This window comes from Eschrichtius robustus, chromosome 2 (genome assembly GCF_028021215.1).
Source record: "Eschrichtius robustus isolate mEscRob2 chromosome 2, mEscRob2.pri, whole genome shotgun sequence".
In the NCBI taxonomy this organism is placed as follows: Eukaryota; Metazoa; Chordata; class Mammalia; order Artiodactyla; family Eschrichtiidae; genus Eschrichtius; species Eschrichtius robustus.
In genome coordinates this window covers 55,118,339-55,146,318 of record NC_090825.1, presented here as the reverse complement: position 1 = coordinate 55,146,318, position 27,980 = coordinate 55,118,339, and the positions used below count along the sequence as shown (strand labels likewise).

General features: G+C 37.2%; 1 protein-coding gene across 4 annotated transcripts; it reads right to left on the bottom strand.

Annotated features, from left to right (window-relative positions):
* Positions 1–69: 69 nt before the first annotated feature.
* On the bottom strand, positions 70–27,969 carry CDK7 (cyclin dependent kinase 7). Of its 4 annotated transcripts, none has more exons than XM_068535451.1 (12): positions 27,796–27,969; positions 27,377–27,436; positions 21,047–21,080; positions 20,067–20,134; positions 19,249–19,317; positions 17,417–17,527; positions 16,053–16,171; positions 14,327–14,426; positions 6,592–6,678; positions 2,874–3,023; positions 666–813; positions 70–255 (listed from the first exon to the last, which is right to left on the bottom strand). In XM_068535451.1, the coding sequence occupies exons 1-12, from the start codon at positions 27,859–27,861 to the stop codon at positions 227–229; spliced, it is 1,041 nt and encodes a 346-aa protein (XP_068391552.1). In that variant the 5' UTR covers positions 27,862–27,969; the 3' UTR covers positions 70–226. The 4 variants fall into 4 exon arrangements, with proteins under 4 accessions (XP_068391552.1, XP_068391554.1, XP_068391553.1 ...); XM_068535453.1 differs by having other exon boundaries at positions 27,921–27,941; XM_068535452.1 differs by lacking the exon at positions 6,592–6,678.
* Between the last annotated feature and the right edge of the window lie 11 nt (positions 27,970–27,980).

Genomic DNA, 27,980 nt, shown 5'->3' with positions numbered 1-27,980 from the left:
TCAACTCTACATTTCAGAGAATTAAACTTATCTTACTGTTGCACTCTAATCAGAAAAATCAGAATTAAGTTTGTTTTAAAATACATTTAATAAAATAACCCAGTTTTACATATTTTACATGTATAGAATATTTACAAATTTCTTTTAAAGCATTTATTAATGTTTACTATTTTGCCTTTTTCACTATCTCCTTCAGTAGTAGAATACTGTCCAGTGTTCTCTGTAACTAAAAAATTAGCTTCTTGGGTAATCCTCCTGGGGGGAAAAATGAGGTTGTTTACATTTAATCTTATAGCAATTTTAACTAGTCATTGCATTCCAACTACCTCTATTTTTACTCGCTTTGATTTTCCAATAGCACTAGTTAAACATTAAGCATACAGTGTACCAGTAGGAATTTATGAAAAGAGTAGGGTGCACATGGATAGTAGTACTTGTAACTCTGAGGTATACGCAAAAGTGCCCATGTCCTTTTAAAAAGCATGATGTAAGTATTCTCAATGGAAGTAAACATAGCTAAAACATTACACTCCATTTTATCCAATTTAAATTTATACAAGTAAACAGCTCACAGTCTACATTTCTTAGCTGCCCTTCAGTCACTAGCTATATATTAGCTATCTGGAGTTTTCTGAATTCATTTCTTGTGAAAATGAGAGTTTTACCTTGTTCCAAGGCCTCTGTTCTCTTCCGTTTTGTTGCCATGGCTGGATTGGACTGCTCCTTTAAAGCATCCACTGGACAGTTTGGTCTTGGCAGCTGACATCCAGGTGTTGGCCCTGGCCGATTACTGAAATACTTAGTTTTCAATGCCTTTCAGAAGAAAAGATACCAGAGAAAGTAAGGTTTTAAGTGAATATCTGAACTGTGTTTAAGAAAAGCTAACCTCCAAAATTGTAAGGAGCATTAAAAATACTATGTGAATACACCCCCTCCCCAAGCAAACTTAATTTCAAGTATTTGGACACGCAGATTACTACAAATAAACATCTAGCAGCCTAAGATTGACTGATAATTCCATTACTATAAGAAAAAGACACTACCTTCAAATTTTTCCACAATTAAATAGCCTATACTAAGTACAAAATATCCTTAGTAAGATATTGTAAAATTCATCTCTCTACACATTACAGTCTCTGTAGTTCAAAACACAGAGACTTGCTTAAAAAGAACTTCCAAGTTTATTTGTCACATCTATATGTATTCAAATTCCAAATCACATAAATTCTTAAAAATAAAGCTTTTAAAAAGATGCGATAGGTTGGAAACAATGGATTAAAATCCAACAATCCACTACAAATTAATAGAAATTTTACTTGTAAGGACTTGCCCAAGGTTACTTCTATTTACTACCAGTCCAATGTTCTATAATACGATATTTTTACTTAGTTCCAAAATTCCAATAAAAACAGTTTTATTCTAGATGAAAAAGTTGTCAAGTTCATACTTTATCTGCATCACAGTACCGTTCAATAGCCACAATAATTAAAGGTATTTCCTTTTGGATAATTCTCTTATGAACAAAAAGAAGTCATATAAATTTGTCAAGCATACCTTCCCCTACTTGCCAACATATTATTTGCAGTAATAATTTAGAGATTTCTTACTTCAGAAGAGTTGCATTTATAAAATATTACTTCCAAATCATAGCAGTTCCATAAGTAAATTAAACTAATTTTGAGCTACATAGAGATCTAAGAAGAGTATCTCATTCCAACTTTTAGATATCTACAAGCCAAAACCCATTAAAGAAATTCATTCTATCAAAATACAACCCCAATAAGTCATCACAACTAGTATTTTTCTATATATTTTGAGTTTTACTATTAATAAAAACAACTTTCTAGATAATCTGACCTGGTCTCAAGTTTCTTATGATGGAGATAATATGCATTATATGCATGAGTGAAAAGGTAAAAATGAGTTACTTGTTTGAAATTAGAAGAGTAATTCCAATGGTAAAATATTTAGTATATATGTATTAATGTGGCATGTACTGCTACAAAGAGAAGGCTTGTACAAGCAAATGCATTAAACAATGATTTGGTAGTCTGCAATAAACTTAAGTGAAAAAAAATCCACTTTGTATCCCTCATATATTGTACATTAATATGTTTTGTGAGATATGAAGATTTGTGACATTTCAATTGGTCTCTTCCTTTATGAAGGCAAATCATTGTACCGTGTTGCGTTTTTGCATTGCCTGTCCCTGCCCCAGTTTTGTGTGCTTGTTTTTAAAACAAAGAAAAAAAACCTTTTCAAATCTATAGGTCTTATATTTTTGTATTGGATAACATTTCTCTCTTCTTTTGTAAGAGCAGATATTCTTGGTCTTCCACATTTTTCTTGAGTTTGAGTCTTATTTCCTTTAAATAACTCAGTTTCAGTGTTTTTCTGTTTAGAATACCTTTCAATCTCTTATAAGTATACAGTTGTATCAGACTATACCATTTTCTCCCTATTATCACTTTCTGACTGTGACAATGACCAGAATGCATATTTGAACTGCATTTTATGGGGAAAAAACAAAACACTTTTGGCATTGATTTTAGCACAGAATTTTAGTTAATACATACGAGTTTAACTGAAATATACCAGTGCTGTAACAAATACAAAAACCTTTTTTTTCCTCTCTAGTGAACTATTTGAAAGCAAATTAATTATGAAATAGAAATGTATTTATATGTTTTTAAGCAAGAATAAACCCTCCTGTACTTGTGTGCATCATATAATTTAATACCAGTCTGAACAGTGCTTGTAGCTTAGGGAAAAAATAAAATTTGTTACTCCTTACAACAAAACAGAAACACATCTTTTCAGTATTTAAAGAATGTTAGAAAATCTTAAGAAATTCTAAAGATATGCTAAAATACCTGTGTGGCTGTAATTCGAGTACACGGATTAAATAAGAATAAGCCTTGTATAAGATCTAGCAAGTCATCTCCTGCTGCAATGAAGATATGCTGTAACGGGATTCCAGGGAAACTCTTAAATGTCACGAAATCTGGAAGACTACACATGTCCTGTAAAAATATTTTTATAATTCAAACTTAAGTAAAGGATTGAAAGGCATGTAGATCTCAAATGAATAAATAGAACTGTCATACGGATGATATGAGGATCTATGTAGAAAATCTCAAGAAATCTATTAAAAAACTCCTACAACTAGTGAGCAAACAAGGTTACAGGAAGGTAAACATAAAAAAATCAACAGTAGTTCTCCATACTAGCAAAGAACATGTGGACACTGAAATGAAAAACAATGCCATTTAGAATCACTCAAAAATAATGACGGACTGCTCTGGTGAAAATCTAACAAAACATGTGTAGGACTCATATACTGAAAGCTATACAACACTGATGAAATAAATCAAAGCTCTAAATAAATGGTGAGACCTATCATGTTCGTGTATTGGAAGATTCAACACCATAAGGATGTCTATTCTCCTCAAATTGGTATACAGGTTTAATGCAATTCTTACCAAAATTCTGGCAAAATTATTAAAGATATAGACAGGTTATTCTAAAATTTATATGGAAAGGAAAAAGAACTAAAATAGCTAAAACAACTTTGAAAAAGAACAGAAGTGGGAGGAATCAGTCTACCTGATATCAAGACTTAATATATAGCTACTTAATTAAGACTGTGGTATTGGCAGAGGGAGAGGTATCATAAACAGCACCATCCCCTCCAAAGACATTTTTAATCTCACACCTCATATAAAAATTAACTCAAAAAGGATCACAGACTTAAATGTTAAATGTAAAACTATGAAACTTACAGGAAAAAGAAAATCATCAGGAATATCTTTTTGTTAGGACAAGAGTTCTTTGACTTGACATCAAAAGCATTATTCATAAAAAGAAAAACTGATAAAAACAGACTTGATCAAAATTAAAAACTTTTACTCTGGAAACACTGTGAAGAGGATGAAAAGACAAACTACAGTGTAAGAGAAAATTTGCAAACCACATATACAATCAAAGGACGAGTATCTCAAATATATAAAGTGCTCAATACTCAGCCAAAGTACAAACAATCCAATTAAAAAACAAGGAAAAGACATGAAAAGACATTTCATTAAAGCTATACAGATGACAAATAAGTACATGAAAAGATATTCAACACCATTCATTAGTCATTAGGGAAGAGAAAATCCCTCAGAATGCTTAAAGTAAAAAATGACAACACCAAATGCTAGAGAGGATGCAGAGAAAATGGATTACTCATATATTGCTGGTGGGAACAGAAAATGGTACAGCCCCTTTGGAAAGCAGTTTGGCAGTTTCTTAAGCTAAATGTGCAACCCATGACTCAGCAACTGCACTCCTGGTCATCTGTCCCGTAGAAATAAATGCTTATGCTTACACAAAAGCCTGTATGTGCATTTTTTTTTTTTTTGGCCGTGCAGCTTGTGGGATGTTAGTTCCCCGACCAGGGATGGAACCTGGGCCCTCGGCAGTGAGAGTACAGAGTTCTAACCACTGGACCACCAGGGAATTCCCTTGTACATGCATGTTTATAATAGTTTTATTTGTAATAGCCCCAAACTGGAAACAATGCAGATACGCTTCAATGAGTGAACAGTTAAGACGAACTGTGGTACATTCATATCACTCATCAATAAAAAGGAACGACTTATTGATACACACAACAATCTGGATGAATCGCCAGAGAATTATGTTGAATGTGAAAAAAAAATCAATCCCTAAAGCTTACATATTATATGACTCCATTTATAACATTCTTGAAATGACAAAGTTATAAAAATGGAGAACATATTAGTGATTACCAGAGGTTAAGGAAGGGGTAGGAGTGGAATGAAAGTGGGTATGACTGTAAAAGGGCTCTTTGTGGTGATGTCCTGTATATTAACTGTATCAATGTCAGCATGCTGGTTGTGATTTTTATCCTAACTTTGCAAGATGTTACCACTGTGGGAAGCTGGGTAAAGGGTGCAAGGGATATATCTGTATTATTTCCTTCTGCATGTAAATCAAAATAAGAATTTTTAAAAATCCATGGAAAACATCAGTAAGCAACTATTATTTAGAAAATCATGTCAAATAGTACAGAATAAATATTATGAACATGGCTCTGGAGTCACTAAGACCCAGACTGCAGTCCTAGCTCTGACACTGGGTAGCTTCAGGCAAGTTACTTAACCTCACTAAACCTCAGTTGTCTCATCTGTAAAATGGGAATAACAGTACCTACCTTAATAGGATTGCTGGGAGAATTAAATATAATTTATGAAACCCTACCATTAATGGCATACAGTAAGTGTTCAATAAATGAAAGCTATGAGAGCATGTTACACAATTAGAACATACAGCCAACTTTGTTAGAAAGTTGAGGAAGTAACAGCACAAAAGAAACTCCTAAATTTCAGTTTCAGATAATTTCATTACAGTTTTAACCAGAAGATAAAGAGACTGATCAAAATTTCTCTTTTCTAGTATTTATTTTTTCCCCAGAAGATGAGGCTATAACAGAAAGGAAAATAAAAAGGTCTTCAATTATAATTTAAGAATGAACAAATGGGGACTTCCCTGGTGGTGCAGTGGTTAAGAATCCGCCTGCCAATGCAGGGGACATGGGTTCAATCCCTGGTCCAGGAAGATCTCACATACCGCAGAGCAACTAAGCCTGTAAGCCACAACTACTGAGCCGGCATGCCTAGAACCTGTGCTCCACGAGAGAAGCCACCGCAATGAGAAGCCCGCACACCGCAACGAAGAGTAGCCCCCGCTCGCCACAACTAGCCTGCGCACAGCAATGAAGACCCAACACAGCCATACATACATACATACATAAATAAGAAAAAAGAATAAACAAGTGAGAATTTCACTGAACTGTAATATATAAAATTTAGCAATTTATATTGTTTTAAATTTTATCACAGATTTAGTATTTCTCTTTTACAGACATGTAATGGTTTAAAAATAAATAATAGGGAGTTCCCTGGTGGCCTAGTGGTTAGGATTCTGGGCTTCCACTGCTGTGGCCCAGGTTCAATCCCTGGTTGGGGAGTTGAGATCCCGCAAGCCATGCAGCGTGGCCAACAACAACAACAAAATTATAATACTAAAAAATCTTGATTGTGTTAGCGAAAATTCAATAAATACATCCAAATCCATCAAGATATTGATAAACTAACATGGAACATCCATAAAATTAAATATTATATGGCTTAAAAAGGAAAAGGTCAATAATATTAAATAAAAAGCAAGTTGGTTGCAAAAAAAATTTGTATGGTGTGATCCCATTTTTGCTAAAAAGCAAAAGAAAAAGCAACTCTATATGTCTATATGTGTGTATGTGTTTGTGTGTGCATCCCCATGGCAAGGCTTTATAACAAAATAAAAGTGATTAACCCTGGAATGGGAATTACTGGGATGGGGGAGGGCTATAAGTATATAGAAGGCTGGATGGTATATCATAATTTTAACTTTTACTTTGTATAACTTTTGCAATGAGTATATATTACTAATAAATTAAGACAATTAGTACATTTCTTTAAGTAATATTCACGTTATACACTATACAGAATTCTAACTGAATTTCAAAGAACATGTATGAAGGCTTACAGGCCACTGCTCTTCAGTTGGTGTGCCCAAAGTTTCAAATATTCTTGTTAGTTGATCAAGGTCTGAATCTCCTGGCAAAAAAGGAACCTGAAAGAAAGTGAGAGGCAGCCACTTCAAGATGGTTTTTGATAGCTGTTACACAAATAATACTATAAATTTAATTTAATAAGAAACACTAAACTATAACAAAAATTTAGTCTGAGGCATACTGGATACGGCATTAGATCCTGCCATTGCTATCCAAGTAAAGAGTACCACACTGTCCATGTGATTCACGCCTCACATCTTTAATAAACACTTACCATGTAAGAGGCACTGTGCTAAGCCCTAGGCATTTAAACAAGGGAACAAGACAGTCCCTGCTCTCCCCTGGGGTGGACATGGTGAACAACGATGATACCAGTAAAGTGGCATTTACAAGATGATGTGTTCAGTGAGAGCACAGGATAGGATCCTAGCCCATACGGGAACAGCACCTAACCCACTCTGGACAGGTGAGGGAAGGCTTCCTACAGGAAGTGGCCATGAAAGTTGACAGATAAAAATGAGAGTTGCCGGAAGAAAAGTCTAAGATGGAAGAAGAAAACTATCCTAACAAAAGGGCAGGTGCAAAGGCTGGGAGGCAAGAGAACACATCTCTATTCCAATATTATTTAAACAATCTCTTGGCAAATTCTTTCTTTGAAGAGGTATACTGGCCAACTTTTTTTTTTTAAAAAAGGAACTCATTTATTCATTCATTCATTCATTCATTTATTTATTTATGGCTGTGTTGGGTCCTCGTTTCTGTGCGAGGGCTTTCTCTAGTTGCGGCAAGTGGGGGCCACTCTTCATCGCGGTGCGCGGGCCTCTCACTATCACAGCCTTTCTTGTTGCGGAGCACAGGCTCCAGACGTGCAGGCTCAGTAGTTTGTGGCTCACGGGCCTAGCTGCTCCATGGCATATGGGATCTTCCCAGACCAGGGCTCGAACCCGTGTCCCCTGCATTGGCAGGCAGACTCTCAACCACTGCGCCACCAGGGAAGCCCCTGGCCAACTTTAAGAGGATAAATAATTATAAGTTAAACATCAGTAAGCTGATAAGAAATGATCAAAATCTTTGCTACACAAAGACATTATTTTCCAATTCATTCTCAGACATGTAAGTATACAGGAAAAAAAAAAAAAGGTGTTTTCTCTACTCTGTGAGTAAGAGGCCTTTGGCACTGTTAAAGGCAATGAAAAAGTTTATAGAATCACTGGGAAGACATGAAATTAAGTACCAAGTCTTCAACATTTTTATTACTGTGGACCTCTACCAGCAACAAAACATAACAAAAACACCTCTGCCAGTTATCAATATATTCCAAATTCACCCTTTTGACTCTCCGTAAAAATGGATCTGGGCCCTTTAAATATTTTTCCTTTGCCAAGTGAAGCTTTGTCAGTAGAGAATGCTGGAGAGACATCACAGGAAGAAAAGTTTTGCTTCCTGGTTCCAGTCGGCTTGCCTGGCAGACTCCTGCACCACTCTCAGCTTCTAGAGTCAGTACCAGGTTCCTGAAGTGTGGCCAGTTTCTCCAGTGTTCAGCCCCAACAGTGCACAGAGGCCAGCAGCTTCCCTCTAGAACGCCCTGCAGATGGTTTTGTAGCAGGGTGCCTCTAGAGAAATGCTTTCCTCAGCACCTGAAATGCCCTGAACACTTTCCTCAGCATCCAAGAGGACAGATTTCCAGCAAGTTCAGCACAGCTCTAGAGCAGCTTCTCTGCCAACCAGTGAGCCACACTGTGCCCTCTTCAAGAGGTCTAGATCTCAGCCCTGGGTGTCCTCTCATTGGGTGCTCTGTCCTTAGTCCTAGGGTTACCCCTAGGTATAAGGGTGACTGCTCCTTATATCTGCTATTCCTATATTCTTTAGAGTTCTCTTTACTTTTTGCTAGTCAATCCCTCATTACTACAACCTCTTGTCATAGTTAATAATTCTTTATATTAAACTTCCCTTTTCAAATTAATGTGTGGTTTCTATATTCTGATTGGACCCAGACTTAACACAACCCCTATTTAAATTATATATTTATAATAGTGTGCTATTATGTATATTAAATGTGAATAAACTAGAAACTAGAAGAGATATTAAATAACATTTCATAAATCTTTTTTTTTTTAATATTTATTTATTTTTGGCTGTCGGGTCTTAGTTGCGGCACATGGGCTCTGTAGTTGCGGCACGCGGGCTTAGTTGCCCTGCAGCATGTGGGATCTTAGTTCCCCTGACCAGGGATCGAACCCACATCCCCTGCACTGGAAAGCGGATTCTTAACCACTGGACCACCAGGGAAGTCCCCATAAATCTTTTTAGACATGTTCACATTTTCTTCTTATACCTCAAAGGATTTTCTGCTACTTTGCAAACCACCAACGTAAATTGTACTATGAGATCTGAAGACAGGGACACTCATCATCATAGCCTTAGTTTTGTGAGCAAGCTTGCAATTTAACCAGATTTTAAGGATGGCTGTTTTTGTCCGATATAAGAAATTTAAATTAAAATGAGCTGCCTCATGTGTGGACTTTGGATCCCTCACAATGTGTTCTGTTGTCTTCCAATGTTGCTTTTGAGAAGTCTGATGCCATCTTTTCCCTAATCCTTTATTTTGGTTTCTGTGTAAGCTTTTCATGTTTTGTCTCTCTGTGGAAATAAAGGCTTTTAATTAAGAATCCCCTGGTATTCTGAAATTTCACAATGTGTCTGGGCATGGGTCTTCTTTCATTCATTGTGCAGAATCTTTATGGCACTTCCAACCTATTCACATCCATCAATGCTGTGCTATTTTCTTATGAATTTCCTACCCTCGATTTTCTTTCTTCTCCTTTGCTATATTCTAAGATCACTCCTGGATCAATCTCCTAATTTCCTTATCTTTTCCCTACTACAGTCCATCTCTTTTATCTTTTGGTTCTATTTAATGAAAGAGTTCTTTAGCTTACTTTTCTAGTATTTTTGTTTGCTTTTAGTTATCCTATTTGAAAAATTTCAAGTATACTTTATTCTTTGATTGTTCCTTTAGTAAAAGAGCATCATGTTCTTGTTTTATGTATGCAGTATATGCTCTCAGTTCTCTGAAGATTTGGTGTGGGTGGGGAGGCGAAGATGAATTTTCTTCTGCTACCTGATAGTTTCTATTTTTTCCAAGTTTCTTTTTTAGTTTGTTTCAGTTTGTCATTCATGTTGGACGCTTTCATCAAATATCTGATGATCCTTGCCAATTATCTGGTGATCCTTACATGTTGGAAGCAGTCATTAAATACCTGAAAATCCTTGATAATTATCTGATCACTGGCTAACCATTCATATTTAAAGGTAAAGTACTAAAAAAGCTGATTCAAAGCATTCTATCTATGAAAAGAGCTTGTTAACTCATGGCCTTTATCTAGAAAGATTGGACAGGTAGCTTAATGCCAGTTACCGATGGGTCTATTCTCTGGGACCGTCCAGTTCTTCCAGCGAAGGATCCTCTAATCTTTTACTTGAGTTAAAATGATTTTTACACTGGCAGCCAGGGTTCTGGGAGCTGAACAGGGAAATAAGTTGGAGGTTTTACTGTTTAGTGTACAGACTTTCATGTAATCTGTGTGTTTTCACCCTGGCATCTCACCCCCATCCTCCACTGTGTCTAAGGATGCCCATGTCTAAAGATTCCTGTTTCAGTTTCTTTGGAGAATAAACCTTTCCCTGGTGGAGGAATAAGTCAGGGGGAAGTATAGCTGGGGGAAGGAAAGTAACCTGGTTGTGTTGGGGACCTTGGTATTAAGTGCTCAATATACAGGTTTTTCAACCAACCCTTCTGTTTTTAGTCCTGCACCTCATTATTGCCATCAATGATCACTGGTGCCTCTCACTGCTAAGCAACTCCAGGATTCTGTGTGAGAAACAAAATTTGCCTTCAGTTGGTATCCGTTTCTGAAGACTTTTAGCCTTCTTCATTTCTGGTTTCATATCCTCTGGCATAGTGTTATAGGCACCTCCTAATTTCAAACATTTATATTTGTTTCTTTTTAGAGATAATTTCTGAGCGGGGGAGATTTTTGCCTTGCCATCTTAAAAATCCTTAAGATATAATTATCACTTTATTTTAAAATGTCTTCATTGTATTAAGCATCAATGCAATGTTGACTAAAAAAATCCACTGTCTGGGACTTCCCTGGTGGTCCAGTGGTAAAGAATCTGCCTTACAATGCAGGGGACGATGGTTCGACGCCTGGTCAGGGAACTAAGATCCCACATGCTGCAGGGAAACTAAGCCCGCGTGCCGCAACTACTGAGCTTGCATGCCTCAAGTAGAGAGCCCGCATGCAGCAAACTACAGAGTCCATGCACTCTGGAACCCATGTGCCACAACTACAGAGCCCACGTGCCCTGGAGCCTGTGCGCCACAACTAGAGAAGAGAAAACCCTCACGCCACAACTAGAGAGAAGCCTGCGCGCCACAATGAGAGATCCCACACGCCTCAACGAAGATCCTGCATGCTGCAACTAAGACCCAACGCGGCCAAAAATAAATAAAATAAATAAATAATAAATAAATCTTTTTTTTTTTTTTATGATTTGGCCTCCCAGGTCCTAGTCAGTATTTTTATATTTATTTATTTATTTGTTTGTTTATTTTTGACTGCATTGGGTCTTCGTTGCTGCGCACAGGCTTTCTCTAGTTGCGGTGAGCAGGGGCTACTCTTCGTTGCGGTGCGTGGGCCTCTCATTGCGGTGGCTTCTCTTGTTGTGGAGCATGGGCCCTAGGCGCATGGGCTCAGTAGTTGTGGCTCGCAGGCTCTAGAGCGCAGGCTCAGTAGTTGTGGTGCACTGGCTTAGCTGCTCTGCAGCATGTAGGATCTTCCCGGACCAGGGCTCAAACCCGTGTCCCCTGCATTGGCAGGTGGATTCTCAACCACTGCGCCACCAAGGAAGCCCTTTATTGTTCTTTTATCCTGTTCTATAACAGCTTCTTAGAGGACAACAGAATTTAATCAATACAATTGTGACTAAGCATATGAATGAAAACTTTTCAGTTTTAGGAAAAAGAGTCCAATTAATCCTAAAAGGAAGAGAAGTACTGAGTTCAACAGTACCAGAACACAAGAGGGACTTCTCTCTGGTTCTTTTCAGTATGACTTCTCTTTTAAAATTGTGTTGAGATTCATCTTTTTAAGAACAATGACATTGCAGAAATCTATTTTTTCTTTCTCATGTCTTCATAGAGAGGCAGGGATCACAAACCAAATATCAGAAAATCAGCAAGTTTTTTTATGCAATAGGCATGAACAATAACGTTCTTGAACATCTGATATCCTATAGCCTCTAACACCCATGTGCATCCAGAAGCCTATGCAAAAACTGATGGAAGCTCTGTTCTGAGCTGATACAGCCAAACTGAAGTACTGGAATGTCAGAGGGCTGAAGGTCAACCACAGGCCAAGCCATTAGCTCTGGAACTCACCATTTGGATGAAGTAAGAGTATGGCAGGCAGCTGCTGGTTGATCAAATCTTTGTATCACCACATCATCTCTAGGGAATGCTCTAATGCAGGCCAGTAGGATGCCCAGTGACCTTCCTATAAAGCATAAAGTGTCTCCCCCAAACTACTTCTTATTTACAAACTAAAATGGTTATCTTTGAAACTATCTAGACCAGATAGTGGCATTTGCTCAGTAGGTAATATCCAAGTTTAGATTTTCTATTAATCACTACGTCTCATAACATGATTAAGAAAAAAGAACATAAACATATCATAAATTAAAAAGTAGATTTGTGTTATTTAGTGACATAATACTCCACTAGTATATTTCTCAATTCCTTTTCAGAGGTCAGAATGCAGACCAATTTGCTTCTAAAATGTTTTAAACTATATAGACTACTTTGGTTGGATATAGGCTTACTTATTATTGCTCCTGTTTTCTAGTTATTAAACCTTTTATAAAATTTATATAGAAAAAGACAACACTTTAAAAAAGTTAAACGCTTATATTAGCAAATCTTCTGAACTACCCTGGCTTTCAACTATTATCTATTTGGACTGCAGAATCTCACCACAGATTTAGAACTGTGTGGACAGCATTTCCATGGATATTTTCAAATGAGCAGAGACAGTTTAAAATAGGAAGCATTTTTCTTTAATTGTGTAGGAAAAATATATGGCAAAATGGTACAATTCTTCACCAAATAGGGCTGCCTGTCAACTCCTTCATAACCTTAATAATAATTCCAACAACAATGCCAATGGTTAGTAAGACTCCAACTATGACTTCAACCAGGTCCACAATTTCTAGCCCATCTATTCTCAACTGCTGTCTCTCTCTCCTTTCTTTCTAAATGGAATGATCAGTCGTAACACTAGGGGCTATGGAATTCTGTTTCTGTCTTGGTCATGAATGAACTGGGCTTTTGAGAGTTAACAGATTCTCAAATGTACCCTTCCAGTAAACTCTGTTTTTGTGAGTAGCAGAGTTGTCACACCAGGTGATTCAGAGGACCCATTACTAGCACAGGGATTATTTATATCATCTTCAAGCCTAAATGTGAGGGTTTCTTCTACAAGCATTCAGAAGGGTGAGCATCTCAAAATGATGCACAGAACTCACACTAAACTAAAAAAGACATTTAAGAAGGTATCTTCTCTCTGGCGTACAGAAGCTATTTTCTGTGTTCAAGGAAATAAATAGCTGTATTTTTGTGTTTTGGGTTCACACTTCTTTAAATACACATGGCTTGAGGAGAGGGGGAGTAGAGGCTGGAATCTGGAATGTAAGAAGAAAAAAAACTCAGCCTCAGTGTGATTTCCCAATATTCTTCTGCCTTCATCATCGAGAAGGGCTAAACTAAACTTCATAGCTAAAGAAAACTTACCAAGTTGGCATCTTTCTCTACAGTGAGGGAAGGGAGAGGATGTTTCATTGTAAGATGGTCTCAGTTTGAGAAATGCTATAGGACCACCACGTCTGCTCTGCTTGAACAGAACTAAAATGCTCCTCTCACACAATATTTAAAGTTATGCAGAGTTGCATCTGCAGTGGTTGGTATTACATATCTCTTTATTTATTTATTTATTTATTTATTTTTGGCTGTGTTGGGTCTTCGTTTCTGTGCGAGGGCTTTCTCCAGTTGCAGCGAGCGGGGGCCACTCTTCATCGCGGTGCGCGGGCCTCTATCGCGGCCTCTCTTGTTGCGGAGCACAGGCTCCAGACGCGCAGGCTCAGTAGTTGTGGCTCACGGGCCTAGTTGCTCCGCGGCATGTGGGATCTTCCCAGACCAGGGCTCAAACCCGTGTCCCCTGCGCTGGCAGGCAGACTCCCAACCACTGCGCCACCAGGGAAGCCCTACATATCTCTTAAAGTGTACTTTTAAACAGCCCAAACAAAAAAGTACCAGAAGTCCAGAAGCTTATCCTAACACTTTTAGTTACTGTAGAGATAGTACCATATTACAACCCAATGAGTTTTATTATAGTTACATTTCAGAACACAGAATGATCTATAATAAAACCTTTATTGTCCTAAGTGGGAGATCTCATCTCGCATTAGCATTAATAAAAAGGTTGTACTTGGCAGAGGTTTTTTTTTTTTTTATTAACCTGTTTGTTGGCTTTTTGTTTTAAGGATGGTACTCCTCTCTGGGAATTACCTCTGGGAAGATAATTATTACACAAATTATAAAAACAAATTCCTATAACAATACTGAAGTGTGTACATCAATTCCAGACTTACCCTTAGGAGCAACTCTGCTAATATACAGCCAACAGCCCACATGTCCACGCCTACACCATACATTCTAGCTCCAAATAGTAGCTCAGGGGCCCGATACCACCTGAAGAACAAAAAGAAATACTGTCATTTTAGGATGGAATTAAAGTATTTCTTAGAGAAGACTCCTCAGCAAAACATCATCTGCTGATGAAATGCACTTTTATGGATATATTAACTCAAGAAAAATAGGCTATAAAACCAACAAGTTCCATATTGCTGCCAGGAAATTACATACACCCTTAGTCCATTCACTCTCCCACTTTGAGATGAGTAACACCTTCTTTCTCCAGGAACCCTCAACACCATCCTTCCTCTCAGCTGATGACCTTACTTCCTAATTCACTGAAATAATGCAAGTAATGAAAAAAAATTTCTACAGACTCACCTTCAGTCATTTGTATTCTCACAATCCGCCTTCCCATCCATAACTACAGATGAACTATCCTTGATTGTTTTTAAAGTCAATCCCTCAGCTTGGGCACTGACACCCCACTCTCCTGCCTATTTTCAAGGATATTGCTCCTGCAATTCTCTCCTCTTTCTCCTACATCAACTTTTTGTTCTTACTAGATTTTTAACATCAATGTCAAACATACCATTATTTTTTCTAGCCTTAAAAAATAAACTAAAATATAAAGAAACAAAAAACAAAAACTCCTTTGGACCCTACTTCCCCTAACAGTTACCCCTCATTCTCTGGTTGTCTGTTTTTACTGTCTCCATTTCCTCTTCTCTCATCCTCTTAAACCCATTTCAGTCAGGCTTTCATCCCACCACTCCACCAAAACTGCTCTTGTCTAGGTTATCTAAATTGTTAATTCTCAGTGCTCACGTTAATTTGACCTATTAGTAGCATTTGATTTGCAAGAAGAGAAAGTATGAGAAACGGGTAGATGAAAAGCAGTGGCACACAATACTCATGTATGTGGGTCCCTGTTTTCCTGAGTCCCCAGTGTTCCTGAATGATGGGCTTAATCTTTCCAGAAATTACATGAACAACTACTTATATCCCTTACTTTTTACTCAGGGCTCAGGTGATTGACACTCAGTGAGATCTATCTGGAGGAAGGTGACAAAGTAATTTAAAAGGACAGAGAATCTGATGATCTTCTCAGATCCTTAAAAGAGTCAGAGAAATTAACAAATGTCATCCTGACAAGATAAAATCTACCATCCCTATCTATTTAATGTGATTTTTAGTTTTTATACATAAAAAGTATAAACAGAAAATGGAAGCAACTAATAATATGCAAAACCCAAATAAAAATGCACTGCTTTGTTTAGAGAATTTTCATTCACACTGAATGATATAAAATGTGGAACCAAGACTGACCAATAAAATAAACACAGGCCCCCCAAATCACGTGCTTATGTACAGGAATAGGCACTACAGTTCCAACCTACCTAACTAAACTGTATAAGAAGTATAAATTAGTCCCAAAAATAACTTGGTAAATTTCTGAGGACTGAGTTAAATTCAACTCCGTTTGAAAGAAGGGTTGTATATTTTTTTCACCGTGGTAAGACATACATAATATAAAAAAGGGCTATATTTTTAATAAAATATCAATAGTAATCCCTGAACTCTGCCAAAATTTCAGAGAAGACAAATGCTCATTTGTGTAATCACAATCATTTGTGTATATCCTACACAATATAAGGTTTCAGTTAGTTAAGGAATCCTTACCTGGTTACAACCTGATGTGTATAAGCTCTATTGGGGCTCCCAAATGATTTGGCCAGGCCAAAATCTGCCAGTTTTAGAACTCCATTTTCATCTAGCAACAAGTTGTTTGGTTTTAGGTCCTATATAATGGAGGTTTTAAACAAACAAGTAAGCAGGGTGGAGAAGAATATCACAATGATACATTTAGTTGGCTTAAATTTAAACTTAGCAGAAATGGGCTAACACCCCAAATCTAAACAACCACCAATATTATTTTTATTGACAAAAAATCCTACAAAGCAAAATAAGATTGGCCATATTACTTAGTGAGACATTGGGTCAAGATACTTAATTTCACTGAACTTCAATTTACCTACTTCACAGGTTTGCTGTGAGGATTAAATTTAATATTTCCTATAAAAACCCAAGTGTAGTGACTGGCTCATAGTAAGCACTCAATAAATAGCTGCTGCTATTTAATTTAGTAACAATATATATGGGGAATTCCCTGGCGGTTCAGAGGTTAGGGACTCTGCACTCTCACTGCTGAGGGCCCGAGTTCAATCCCTGGTCGGGGAACTAAGATCCCACAAGCCACGAGGCCAAAAACAAAACAAAAACAAACAAACAAAAAAACCCCCACTATATATGAACTTCAGTAAATAAAAATATTAGGCATTTATAAGGATGAGGAATACAGTCTTCACAATCTATGCTAAAAATATATTAGCAATAACCTAAAAGGGATTCCAAGTGTAAGTATGAGAATTACTAACTATAACTTATATATTTTTAGCTATTTCATCTAAATAGGGTGCCTACGAACATCTACCTATCTAAATTATCAGCCTTGTTCTAGTAGCTGAATGCTCCTAACAATGACTCAGCCATTTCAGAAATTTCATTTCATTATTTCCTAGAATTTTAGAGCTACTAGAAATACTTTTCCAAAGGTATTTTTGCATTGCATAATTTAATCCAGACTCCCACTGTTTTTGGTTTTGTTTATTTTTTTCCCATTACAACAGTATAGCACAAAGAACACTGGACTTCAAGCCAAAATGTCTAGGTTCTAATACTGTTGTCAGTTGTCAGCCGCTGACCTTGAAAAAAAATATGTAACTTTGGTCAGCAACTTAGCTTTTCAACTATGAAAAACACGAAGGACTAGGTCTCTTCCATTTCTAAATTTCACACAGTAATTCAGAGTCCTCACAGCACCACGTCGTGGAACTGAAGGGAGCACACAGAGGAAGAAGGTTGGATAAAATGGCCCAGCTCTATCTTGTAACAATTTACATATTCAGACCTTTTGTGTAATAAATTGGCTACATAAAGTCTGACTACAACGTGAAGAAGCAATACTACTTGGTTAAAAACCTTACCCTATGTAGAATCCAATGTTGATGTAAATATTCTAATCCTTGAAGAGTCATCAACATGTAGGCTTTGATGTGTGATGGTGTCAGCACAAGACTGTTATCTTTTATTATAACCTGTAAAGCAGGCATACAGTATACAGGTACGCTTCATTATTCCAAATGGACTCTACTATATAAAATCATTTACAGACATAAAATGGATTTATTCATAGAGGAGAATCTCAAGAGAGATTGCCTAACTCTCCTTAGGAAGTACTGACAGAACCTCCAATTATACGGTTAGGGAAAGTATCTTTGGTTTGGAAAGAAAGCAGTGCTTTATGCTTTATGTCCTACTGCTTTGTTTTTAGGCATCCGTGTAGCAAACATCTGTTGTTTTCACTTGCCCCCAGATACACAGCCCCTTCTGACAACAGCATTCAACACTCCATCTGTTCCCAGCTTAGTCCACGTGGTTAAAACAGGACTGTGCACTACCTGTAGCCTTCAGAGGTAGACACACGACCCAGGCATGGTCAGTCACCACACTGCAGCCTGCTTTCCAAACTAGCTCAGGGATGGATATGTGAGCCAAGCCAAGGCAAATACTTGTGCTAGAATCAAAGGGAACAAAGCACTTTCTTTCCTCAGGGATTTTTAAACTCTAAGGATAGAAGCCTGCAAGTGCCTGAGCCACTATATTGAGAAATTCTACCCATGAACAAGGCAACAGAGAAGAAAACACTGAGTTAAAGTGAAAGACTGTGTTACGTTAGCATTATTTGTGAACTATGCCTCAAGTCAGTCAGTTTATTCCTAGACTTTTCGTTATATGAGCTAAAAATTCACATTTTCTTTTTTTTAAAATAGGTAAAATATACCCTTTTAATCTCACAGTTCTATGAATTTTAACAAACACATCCAGTTGTGTAACCACTACCATAATTAAGACATAGCTTCATAACCCCCTAAACTCTCCCCAGGCCACTCTACTCAATCCTCCCCTCGATTCCCAACCCAGGCAACCACTGATCTGATTTCTGTTCCTTTAATTTTGCCTTTTCCAAAAAATCATACATGGAATCATATAATATCAATAGCTTTTTGAGCCTGGCTTCTTTCATTTAGTATAATGTATTTGAGATTCACCTATACTGTTGCATATGTTAGTAGTTTGTTTCTTTTTATTCTCAAATAGTATTCCACTTTATGATTATACATTCACTTAATGAAAGCTATTTGGATTGTTTCCAGTTTGGGTAGTGACAAATAAAGCTAAACATCTGTGTAGTCATGTTTTTGTTTCTCTTGGATAAATAAATACGTAGAGGTGGTATTTACTAGATTGTACCTTAAGTGTATATTTAATTGTATAAGAAACTGCCTAACTGTTTTCCAAAGTGGCTGCATCACTTTGCATTCTCAGCAGCAGTGTATGAGAATTCCACTTGTTCCACATCCTTGGAATGTCCATTATTGAGATTCAATTAATATTAATGAAAAGCATAAAATCTTATTTTTCTCAAAAAGAAACCTGGCTTTCAAAAGGATATTCTGTGATAATATCACAAAGAAGTTCCAAATCCTCCAAAGCCAAACACTCATTTTTCTAAAAAGTAATGTCAATAAGGTATTGGGAACTTGGTAGACACAATGTTATTGAAATCCAACTCTTGTATTTAACCCTGGGAATATGGCTAAATGATTCAGAAGATCTTTGACTTGAGAACACATCTAGATTTCAACAAAATTAAGCATTCTTTTGACTGCCAGTATCTTCAAAGGTAGAAAATAAACATTTAAATTCTCTTTTGATAAATAGAGAAAAAAAATTCCTCCAGGAATTTTAATCTTACCTCTAGGTCAGTTTCCATAAAATCAAAGACAAGGCTAATATTAGATTTATGTCCAAAAGCATCAAGGAGCTGCAAAGCAAAATTAAAAAAAAATCAACATGTGATTCTCTATTAAACACTTGACAGTATTATACCAACTGAAGTAATTTTAAAAAACTTAAACAAGCATTTGGATTGTTGATAATTCTCTGTAAAGTTTAAATAATTTTATTAAATTTAATATTTATCCTTTTTTTTGGCTAGAAATTAGTACTTTGAAGCACAAGATATTACCTTACTATTAAAAAAAAATCACTAAATACTTAACCTCTCCCTCCAAATTTTGGAGTTATAATAAAGATATGAATTAATGAAAACCTCATTTAAGTCTCCAATTTAGAAAAATTCCCAAACTTGGTACTTAAGAATATCCTACAAATAGCATCAGCAGCTATCATTCATTGAATGAGCGTGTTCTCTATGCCAGGCACTATCCCAGGTACTTTACGTGTATTCAGTGAGCTAGTCTCATAACAACGCTATGAGGTAGGGACTATGGCACAGAGTTCAAGGGAACTTGCTAAAGGTCTTACACATGATAGAGCTCTCTAGGCTTCAAAATGATCTCTGACAAAATTAGCCTGCATGCCAATATTTATTTAATCAGTTGTATAGTTTTTAAGACACTGCCTACAAGAACAATTAGGATAGAAAATAAATTTCAGCCTTTTTGCAAGGCTCATCTAGAACAACTTATCATGCTGAGCCTTCAATCAACATCTACCACATTCAGGAAAGGCAGGGTCCCAAATCCCAGAAACAACTTAGATCATACTCACACCAATTATATTTGGATGACTTAGCTCCTGTAATAATTTTATCTCTCTTAAAGCTGTTCTATTTATACCTACATAAAAAGGCAAAGAAAAAAGTGAAAAATAATTCTGAAATCTCAAACCTTCTTGTAAACGTATTTTTTGGGAAAGGTCAGTCTGACGAAATAGCGATGACTATTCCTCAGGAAAAAAAATAACAATTTTTATGACATACCCGTTTCCTTTTTATATTGCTTTATTTTTAAAATAGCTTAGCACAGACTATGATAAATGGTGAAAAAAGTATTCACTTTATCAGTGAGATATCAGATCTGAAGACTGCTGGAAAAACATGTACACAAGTGTGTAGCATATAGGTGAGAAGTTAATGGCTCCCTTCTCTTGCCTTATGAATATCAGTGGCAGATTCTTTAAGCTAACAGCAAACTAGTGATTAGATACCATCTTGCCCAATGTGAAGGATGGAACTCAACGTTTAAAATAAAATCTGGTACTAGTTATTACAGAGATGATGGATCCTTTATATAGGAACTATTTCTTGATGACTAAATAGGACTTAGCACTCTAGCAAATAAGGCTTTGGAAGAAGGGATAAAAAAAATCTTCCCACCCCCATACATTTATTCTATAGTAAGCTTTGTATAATTCCATGAGTCCTGAATTTTCAAAGTAATCAGAAGCTCAGAAGAAGAAGAAACAATGGCTTGTAACAACACCTAGAGCAGTAATGAAGACATCAAGACAAGTCACTAATAACCTTGCTGTCTTCCATCTACTTAGGTGACTTGAATATTCTTCTGAACACCCAAATGGTGAAAATCACAAATATCCTATCTCTATCCTGAGTCTATCTTTACTCTTCTGGGACCCTGCAATAACTCTATCCAGAACCATTGTTAACTTTAATTAATACTTTGTTCTCTTCCTCACTGAGAATACGAACCTTTCCTGTTCTGTCAGATTACATGAAATAAGTTACTTACCATCTTTAGCTTCTGATCTATGTCCAAGTTTGATCTGGCAGAGGAAAAAACAAACACATTAGAAATATGTTAAATTATTTAGACCAATGCATATATATAAACACTTCAAGGACTTCGCTGGTGGCGCAGTGGTTAAGAATCCACCTGCCAATGCAGGGGACACGGGTTTGAGCCCTGTTTCAGGAAGATCTCACATGCCGCGAAGCAACTAAGCCCGTGCGCCGCAACTATTGAGCCTGCGCTCTAGAGCCCGTGAGCCACAACTACTGAGCCCACGTGCCACAACTACCGAAGCCCGCGCACCAAGAGCCCGTGCTCCACGACAAGAGAAGCCACTGCAATGAGAAGCCCACGTACCGCAACAAAGAGTTGCCCCCGCTTGCCACAACTAGAGAAAGCCCACACACAGCAACAAAGACCCAAAGCAGCCAAAAATAAATTAATTAATTAAAATTTTTAAAAATTCTTAAAAAAAAAATTTATAGCAAAAATACATAGCAGGCTTCCCTGGTGGCGCAGTGGTTGAGAATCTGCCTGCTAATGCAGGGGACACGGGTTTGAGCCCTGGTCTGGGAAGATCCCGCATGCCGCGGAGCAACTAGGCCCGTGAGCCACAACTACTGAGCCTGCGCTTCTGGAGCCTGTGCTCCGCAACAAGAGAGGCCACGATAGTGAGAGGCCCGCGCACCGCGATGAAGAGCGGCCCCCGCTTGCCGCAACTAGAGAAAGCCCTCACAGAAACAAAGACCCAACGCAGCCAAAAATAAATTAATTAATTAATTAATTAATTTTTTAAAAAAAACATAGCAACTCATATGTAGCTAGTATTAGTAGGCAAGAAGGGAGTGGGAATCATGAATCAGAAAGGCAAAATTAACAATATAAGAAAGGATCAAGTACCTATCATTTCTTTCCCCTTAAGTTTTGAATTACACATCTTTGTTAGATTAAATGAACAAATAATTAAACGCATAGAGGCTAATAAACAAAATGAGCACTTCAAGTTAGACTACTTGGGAGGAAATACGTAACACATAAAATAAGATGCTTAATGTGTCCAATAATATGCTCCCAGGGACCACATTTTCCAAAAAGAAAAATTACAAATTGCGATGGATATAGAAAATGGTTATACTGTTGTTACTGTGAATAAGCACATCAAACTGCATTAATAGGTTCAGTCTTACACAAAACCAAGTACCAGGTTAAAGAACAAGAGCTAACTACTTTATACAATGACAATGTAACCAAGAATACAAAAAAAAAAAATCCTACTCCAAAAAATCAACTATTCTACTTTTAAAAATATCCCCCACCTATATACTACAAACAGAACTTTTAATTTAAAGGTAGGCTATTTATTATAGCACCAAAAAATATAAGGCACTTAGGAATAAAGCCAACAAGAGATGTATGAAGCTTTCCATGAACACTATAAAGCACTCTTAAAACATGCTTAAGAAATGAGATCAAAATAAACATAGATAGCATGTTCATGGATAGAAAGACTCAATATCATAAATATGTCAAATATGTCAATTCTCTTTAATGGAACTAAATGTAAAGTACAACAGCATTTTTCAAGGACATTGACAAATGGATTCTAAACTTTATATGGAAAAGTAAGGAGCTAAGAACAGATAATTTAAAACATTATTACATTTTCTAAACACAATACAAAATAGACTAGTTTCATGAAGCCATCTACTTCATCACCCAGATTCAATAATTACCAACATTTTGCCATACTTAATTCATTCATCCTCCCCTTTCTGTTGGCTACAATATACACTTTTTCAAGTCCCAGACTTCATGTTATTTCATCCCTATACTCTTTAAGTAGGCACCTCTAAAACGTGGACATTTTCTTACATAACTATAATGCCATTCTCATACCTAACAAAATTAATAATAATGCCATAGTAGCATATAATAACTAGTTCATATTCAAATTCTCCTGAGCTGTTTCAAATTTCTCAGTTGACCCATAGAGTAAGCCAAGATAATTTTGAAGAAAAACAGCTATGTGGAACTTACCAGACTTCAAGACTTTATAAGGCAATAGTATTTATAGACTTATTGTATTGGAGCAGGGATGGGGGAAAAAAAAAGTCAACCAGTAAAAAAGAATAGTGTGCCCAGAAACAGATCCAAGTAGAAACTGGAACTTGGCATTACAACTCACCAGGAAAAGGATATACTATCAATAGTGTTGAGAGAGCTGGGGAAAAAATATGGGATCCCCATACTACACAACAAAGAAAATTTAATTCCAAATGGAATGAAGACCTAAATGTGAAAAGCAATACTTAAAAATTTTTAGACGAAAATATAGTAGAATTCTTTATAACCTGGAGGTAGGGAAGCACACAAAAAAGGGAACCAATAAAGGAAAAAAATGGACAAATTTAACCAGATTAAAATTTTAAATATCTGTGCCTCAAAACATACCATAAATCAACTAAAAGCCCAGCCAAAGACTGGGAGATGATGATGGAAAAAATTTTTACATACTGAAGTATGGAGAAGTCATTTTGGCTTATACATGATTTAACAAACTTTTTGCTAACTAGAACAGCCTGTTTTGTGGTCTATCAAACACACATTGTACATCTGCTTTTAACCATTGATTAAAAAAAGGGTGCATTGTCCCGAAGTAAAGAATGTCCATTTTGAAGATAGGGATAAATGCCTCCCTTCCAGGGACTTCAGTAGTAGTACTCCTTTGATGATAAGGCTCCCTTCCCAGGAGCCAAGGCCATACTGACTCACTGTGTACTCGGTGATCTGTCTTCGGCTGATCTTTTTTTTTTTTTTTTTTGAAACTTTGAAGGAATGTACCCTGTCATGCTTGATGTTTTCTGTGTTTTCTGTTCTGACAAGATATAAACTATGCTGAAAACCATACTTCTTCAGAACAGTTCCTCAGAGCTATCTGACAGACTGTCTTCTGGGCTATAATCCTCAGTTTGGTTTGAATAATACTCTTCTATTCTTATTATAGATCGGTTATTGATTGTTTACAGCAACGAGGGTATCTTCAGTGCATATTTCTGATAAAGGATCGGTATCCAGAATATATAAGAAATTCGCCACCAAATCAACAGGAAAGAAAAAAAGGTAGGCAACCTAACAGAAAAAGTCTAGAAAGCCAATAAACCTAGGAAAAGATGATCAACCTCGCTGGTAATCAGAGAAATGTTAATTGAAAAAACAACCATATACCATTTTTGATCCATCTAATTGACAACTGTTGTAAAGTCTGACAATACAAAGATGGTGAGAATGTGGTGGGATGTTAAACTTATCCCACCATTTTGGAGAGCAATTTGACAATATCTGGCAACGTTGCTGTGTATTCTCTATGCAGCAACAATTCATAATTGGTTTCAACTAAAGATACATTCTCTAGAGAAACTCACATATGTATAAGAGTGTCTGTAGAAGGACTGTATAAAAGTAAAACATTAAAAAAAAAAGCTTAAATGTTTATCAACAAGAGTTTGGATAGACCAATTTTAGTGTAGCCACATAATAGAATCTAATCATTGATGAGCATGAATAAACCAGATCTACATGTATCCATCTGGAAGATTTCAGAAATAATACTGATTCAGAAAAACAAGCTGCAGAAGAATATCGCGTGCACGCGTGCCTGTGTGTGTGTAGGGAGAGAAAGAGTTTAGAAGTATGCAATATTATATATATTGTTGAGATACACAAAACAAATACTGAAAAATGAGAAAGGCTCCAAAAAACTACCATAGGGGACTGGTTAAATAAATTGGGAAACATAAATTCAATACAATTGTTTAAAAAGGATAAGGTAGATTAATGATGTCTTAAAAGTCCAAAATACAATAGGCAAAAGAATACAGAATACATAGCTTATTATTCATTTTTTTGGTAAAATTAAACATGTCAGTAAATGAGTGGGAGTAGAAATTGAGTGTTGGGAGAGGAAGGTGCACAAGCACCAAATCGCCAATGTTTACAGTATGAAGTATAGAAAATGCCTAAAACTAGGGAAAGAGACCACTCATGAAATAATGATAAGCATACTATCTAAAGAAATGTATGTAAATAGCACAGAAAACAGTTTTGGAGTTGAAAGTGATTGCTCCAAGGAGTGAAAACCAGGGGTAGAGGAGACAGGCATGCTTGGCCTAGTAACTGACTTTTTTAAAAAAAATGTTTTGAGAAATAACTGGTTTGGTAGAAGGAGAAATATTTCTGCTTCTTTTTTTTTTTGAGGTACAGTTGATATACACTATTATATAAGTTTCAGGTGTACAACATAGTGATTCACAATTTTTAAAGGTTATATATTCATTTATATAAAGGTTATATTGCATAAAACCACAAAGATGTACTATTTGAAATAAAAATTAAATGTAAAAGAATATTCCAGGGCTTCTCTGGTGGCGCAGTGGTTGAGAATCTGCCTGCCAATGCAGGGGACGCGGGTTCGAGCCCTGGTCTGGGAAGATCTCACATGCCGCGGAGCAACTAAGCCCGTGAGCCACAATTACTGAGCCTGCGCATCTGGAGCCTGTGCTCCGCAACAAGAGAGGCCGCGATAGTGAGAAGCCTGCGCACCGCGATGAAGAGTGGCCTCCACTTGCCACAACTGGAGAAAGCCCTCGCACAGAAACAAAGACCCAACACAGCCATAAAATAAATAAATAAATAAATAATTAAAAAAAAAAAAAAAAGAATATTCCATTATGAGTCACTTTCAAGGGGTACAAGTCTATCACTGAGAAATAGGATGAATTCTAAATCCTAGTTTATGATAAAAGTAAGCAAACAAGAAAACCCACTAGGATTTTCAGAAAACCACAGAATTCAATGAGATTATACCAATTTGAAGAGACTATATCAGTCAGTCAATACATTTTTAATGAGTACCTGCAAATGTACTAGACACAGTCCTAAATATAATTCAAGTGGTAGTAAATAGAAAATAAACTCATAGGTAAAAGATTTTAGATTTTGATAAACACTATGAAATAATAATAGAGAAATATGCAAAGAACACCAGGTAAGAAGGGAGGCACACCTGTTTTAGCTAGAATGACCAGCAAAGGCATGTATGTACAGGAGATATTTGACTGAGATCTAAATGATAAGGAATCAGTCATGATTCCTGATTACATGATTACTCAAGTTTTCGAGTAAAAATATACTAACCAGAAGGCAGAGCAAATGCAATGATACTGGGACTGGGATGAATTTAATGTATTCAAGGGACAGAAAGGTCAGTGTGGCTAGAATAACGTGAACCAGGGGTAGAATCAGAAAAATAACTTTAGAAAGAATTAACAAAGTTAAGGGTTTCACAAGGGAGTAGCTATGGCATTGGTTTATAGAACATAAACTGGAAAAGGAGATGAGACACGTCAGAAAAAGTAAAAAAGATAACAATGGCAGGAATAATTGTGGAAAGGAAGAGTGGGAAGCAGGTGTTAAGAGTATGAGAGGGATATGCTTCAAAGGAATTAGGGATTTTCAAGGAGAAAGATTCAAAGCAGCCAACAGGAATAATAAGGAAGGTGGTCACCTAAGCCACCAACAGGCCTGAGGTGTGAAGAAACCAAGCTTCTCTTGAGAAGGTTACTGATTTCCGTAGTATGGGAAAAGGCAATCAACCTGGGAGCAGGACACCTGGATCTAAATCCCGGCTCTAGCAATTACTATCTGTGCCATCTTGATGAGTCACCTAATCTCTCTCAGCTTCAGCCACCTCAAGTGTAAAATAGAGATACTTTACCTACTTCATGGGCTCTTACGAGGATTAAACGAAAAAACGAGGGTGAAAATGCTTGGTATATAGAAAGTTAGCTAAATACGACCGAAGTTTCTTGAATGAATGCGAGTAAAAAAGCTACTGACACCACTAAAAAAAAACCCCGCACCACAGCAATGTCATTAATGCTGGCAAAAGCCTTTCATGGTAAACCTGTACTCAGGAAATACAGATATACAAAGTGGATGCAGGTGAGGCAGAAATAGGGACCTGGAAAGGTCAGGTGTTCTGAGGACCCAACAGACGAGCAGTATTTGTCCCCTTTGCCAATGTCTGCGTTTACAGAACAATCATAACACACAGCTTCCTCTTCATTTCAATTTCAATGAATGCAACGAAACACAAGTTCAACACGAGTTCCACCTTGTAACACAAGACACTGAGAAATTCTAGTTTCTTTGAAAATGACCTAAGTAACTCCTCACTAGCAGAGCACGGTCAAGAGAAGTAAAACGGCCAGGCGCCAGCTCCCATATACACAATCTTCAAGGAGACTCAAGGAAAAACAAACTGCAACTCACTTTTTTAATGGCGACAATTTGGTTGGTGTTCTTGTCTCTGGCCTTGTAAACCGTGGCAAACTAGAGAGAAGAAGAGGAATAAAGTTAAGTTGGTGAGAGTTTTTTTGGTTTGTGTTTGCCTTTTAATTTTTTTCGATTTGGGGAGGCAAGGAACCCAGGGTTCTTGGAAAAAAACTCGCGGCGGCTTGAAACGTGGTGGGGCCGTCCACGTTCCGTTCCAGTCTATTCTTCGGAGGAGGCCGCTCAAGGTCTCATGTCCAGGGTGGACAGAGGGGCCGAGGGAGGGATCTGGGCAGCCTCCCGCAAGCAGAACGAGTAGCGTGGCCCGTCCCCTGGCTTCCACAAGAAAACCCGCGACGGTGTGAGGCGGCCAGGCGTTCCCCGCTCAGGGCCCTCCGAGCCCCGCCCGAGAATCCCACCTGTCCCTCCCCGAGGAAGTCCAGTTTTTCATAACGCTTTGCTCGCGACTTCACGTCCACAGCCATCTGTCGCGCTGAGCTCGACTCCAACTGAAAGGGGGGGAACTCCCAAGAATTTAAAGCACCTTAAAGCCTCCCACAGCCACTTCCGCCCACTGAGCACCGATGCTTCATTAGCTCCGCCC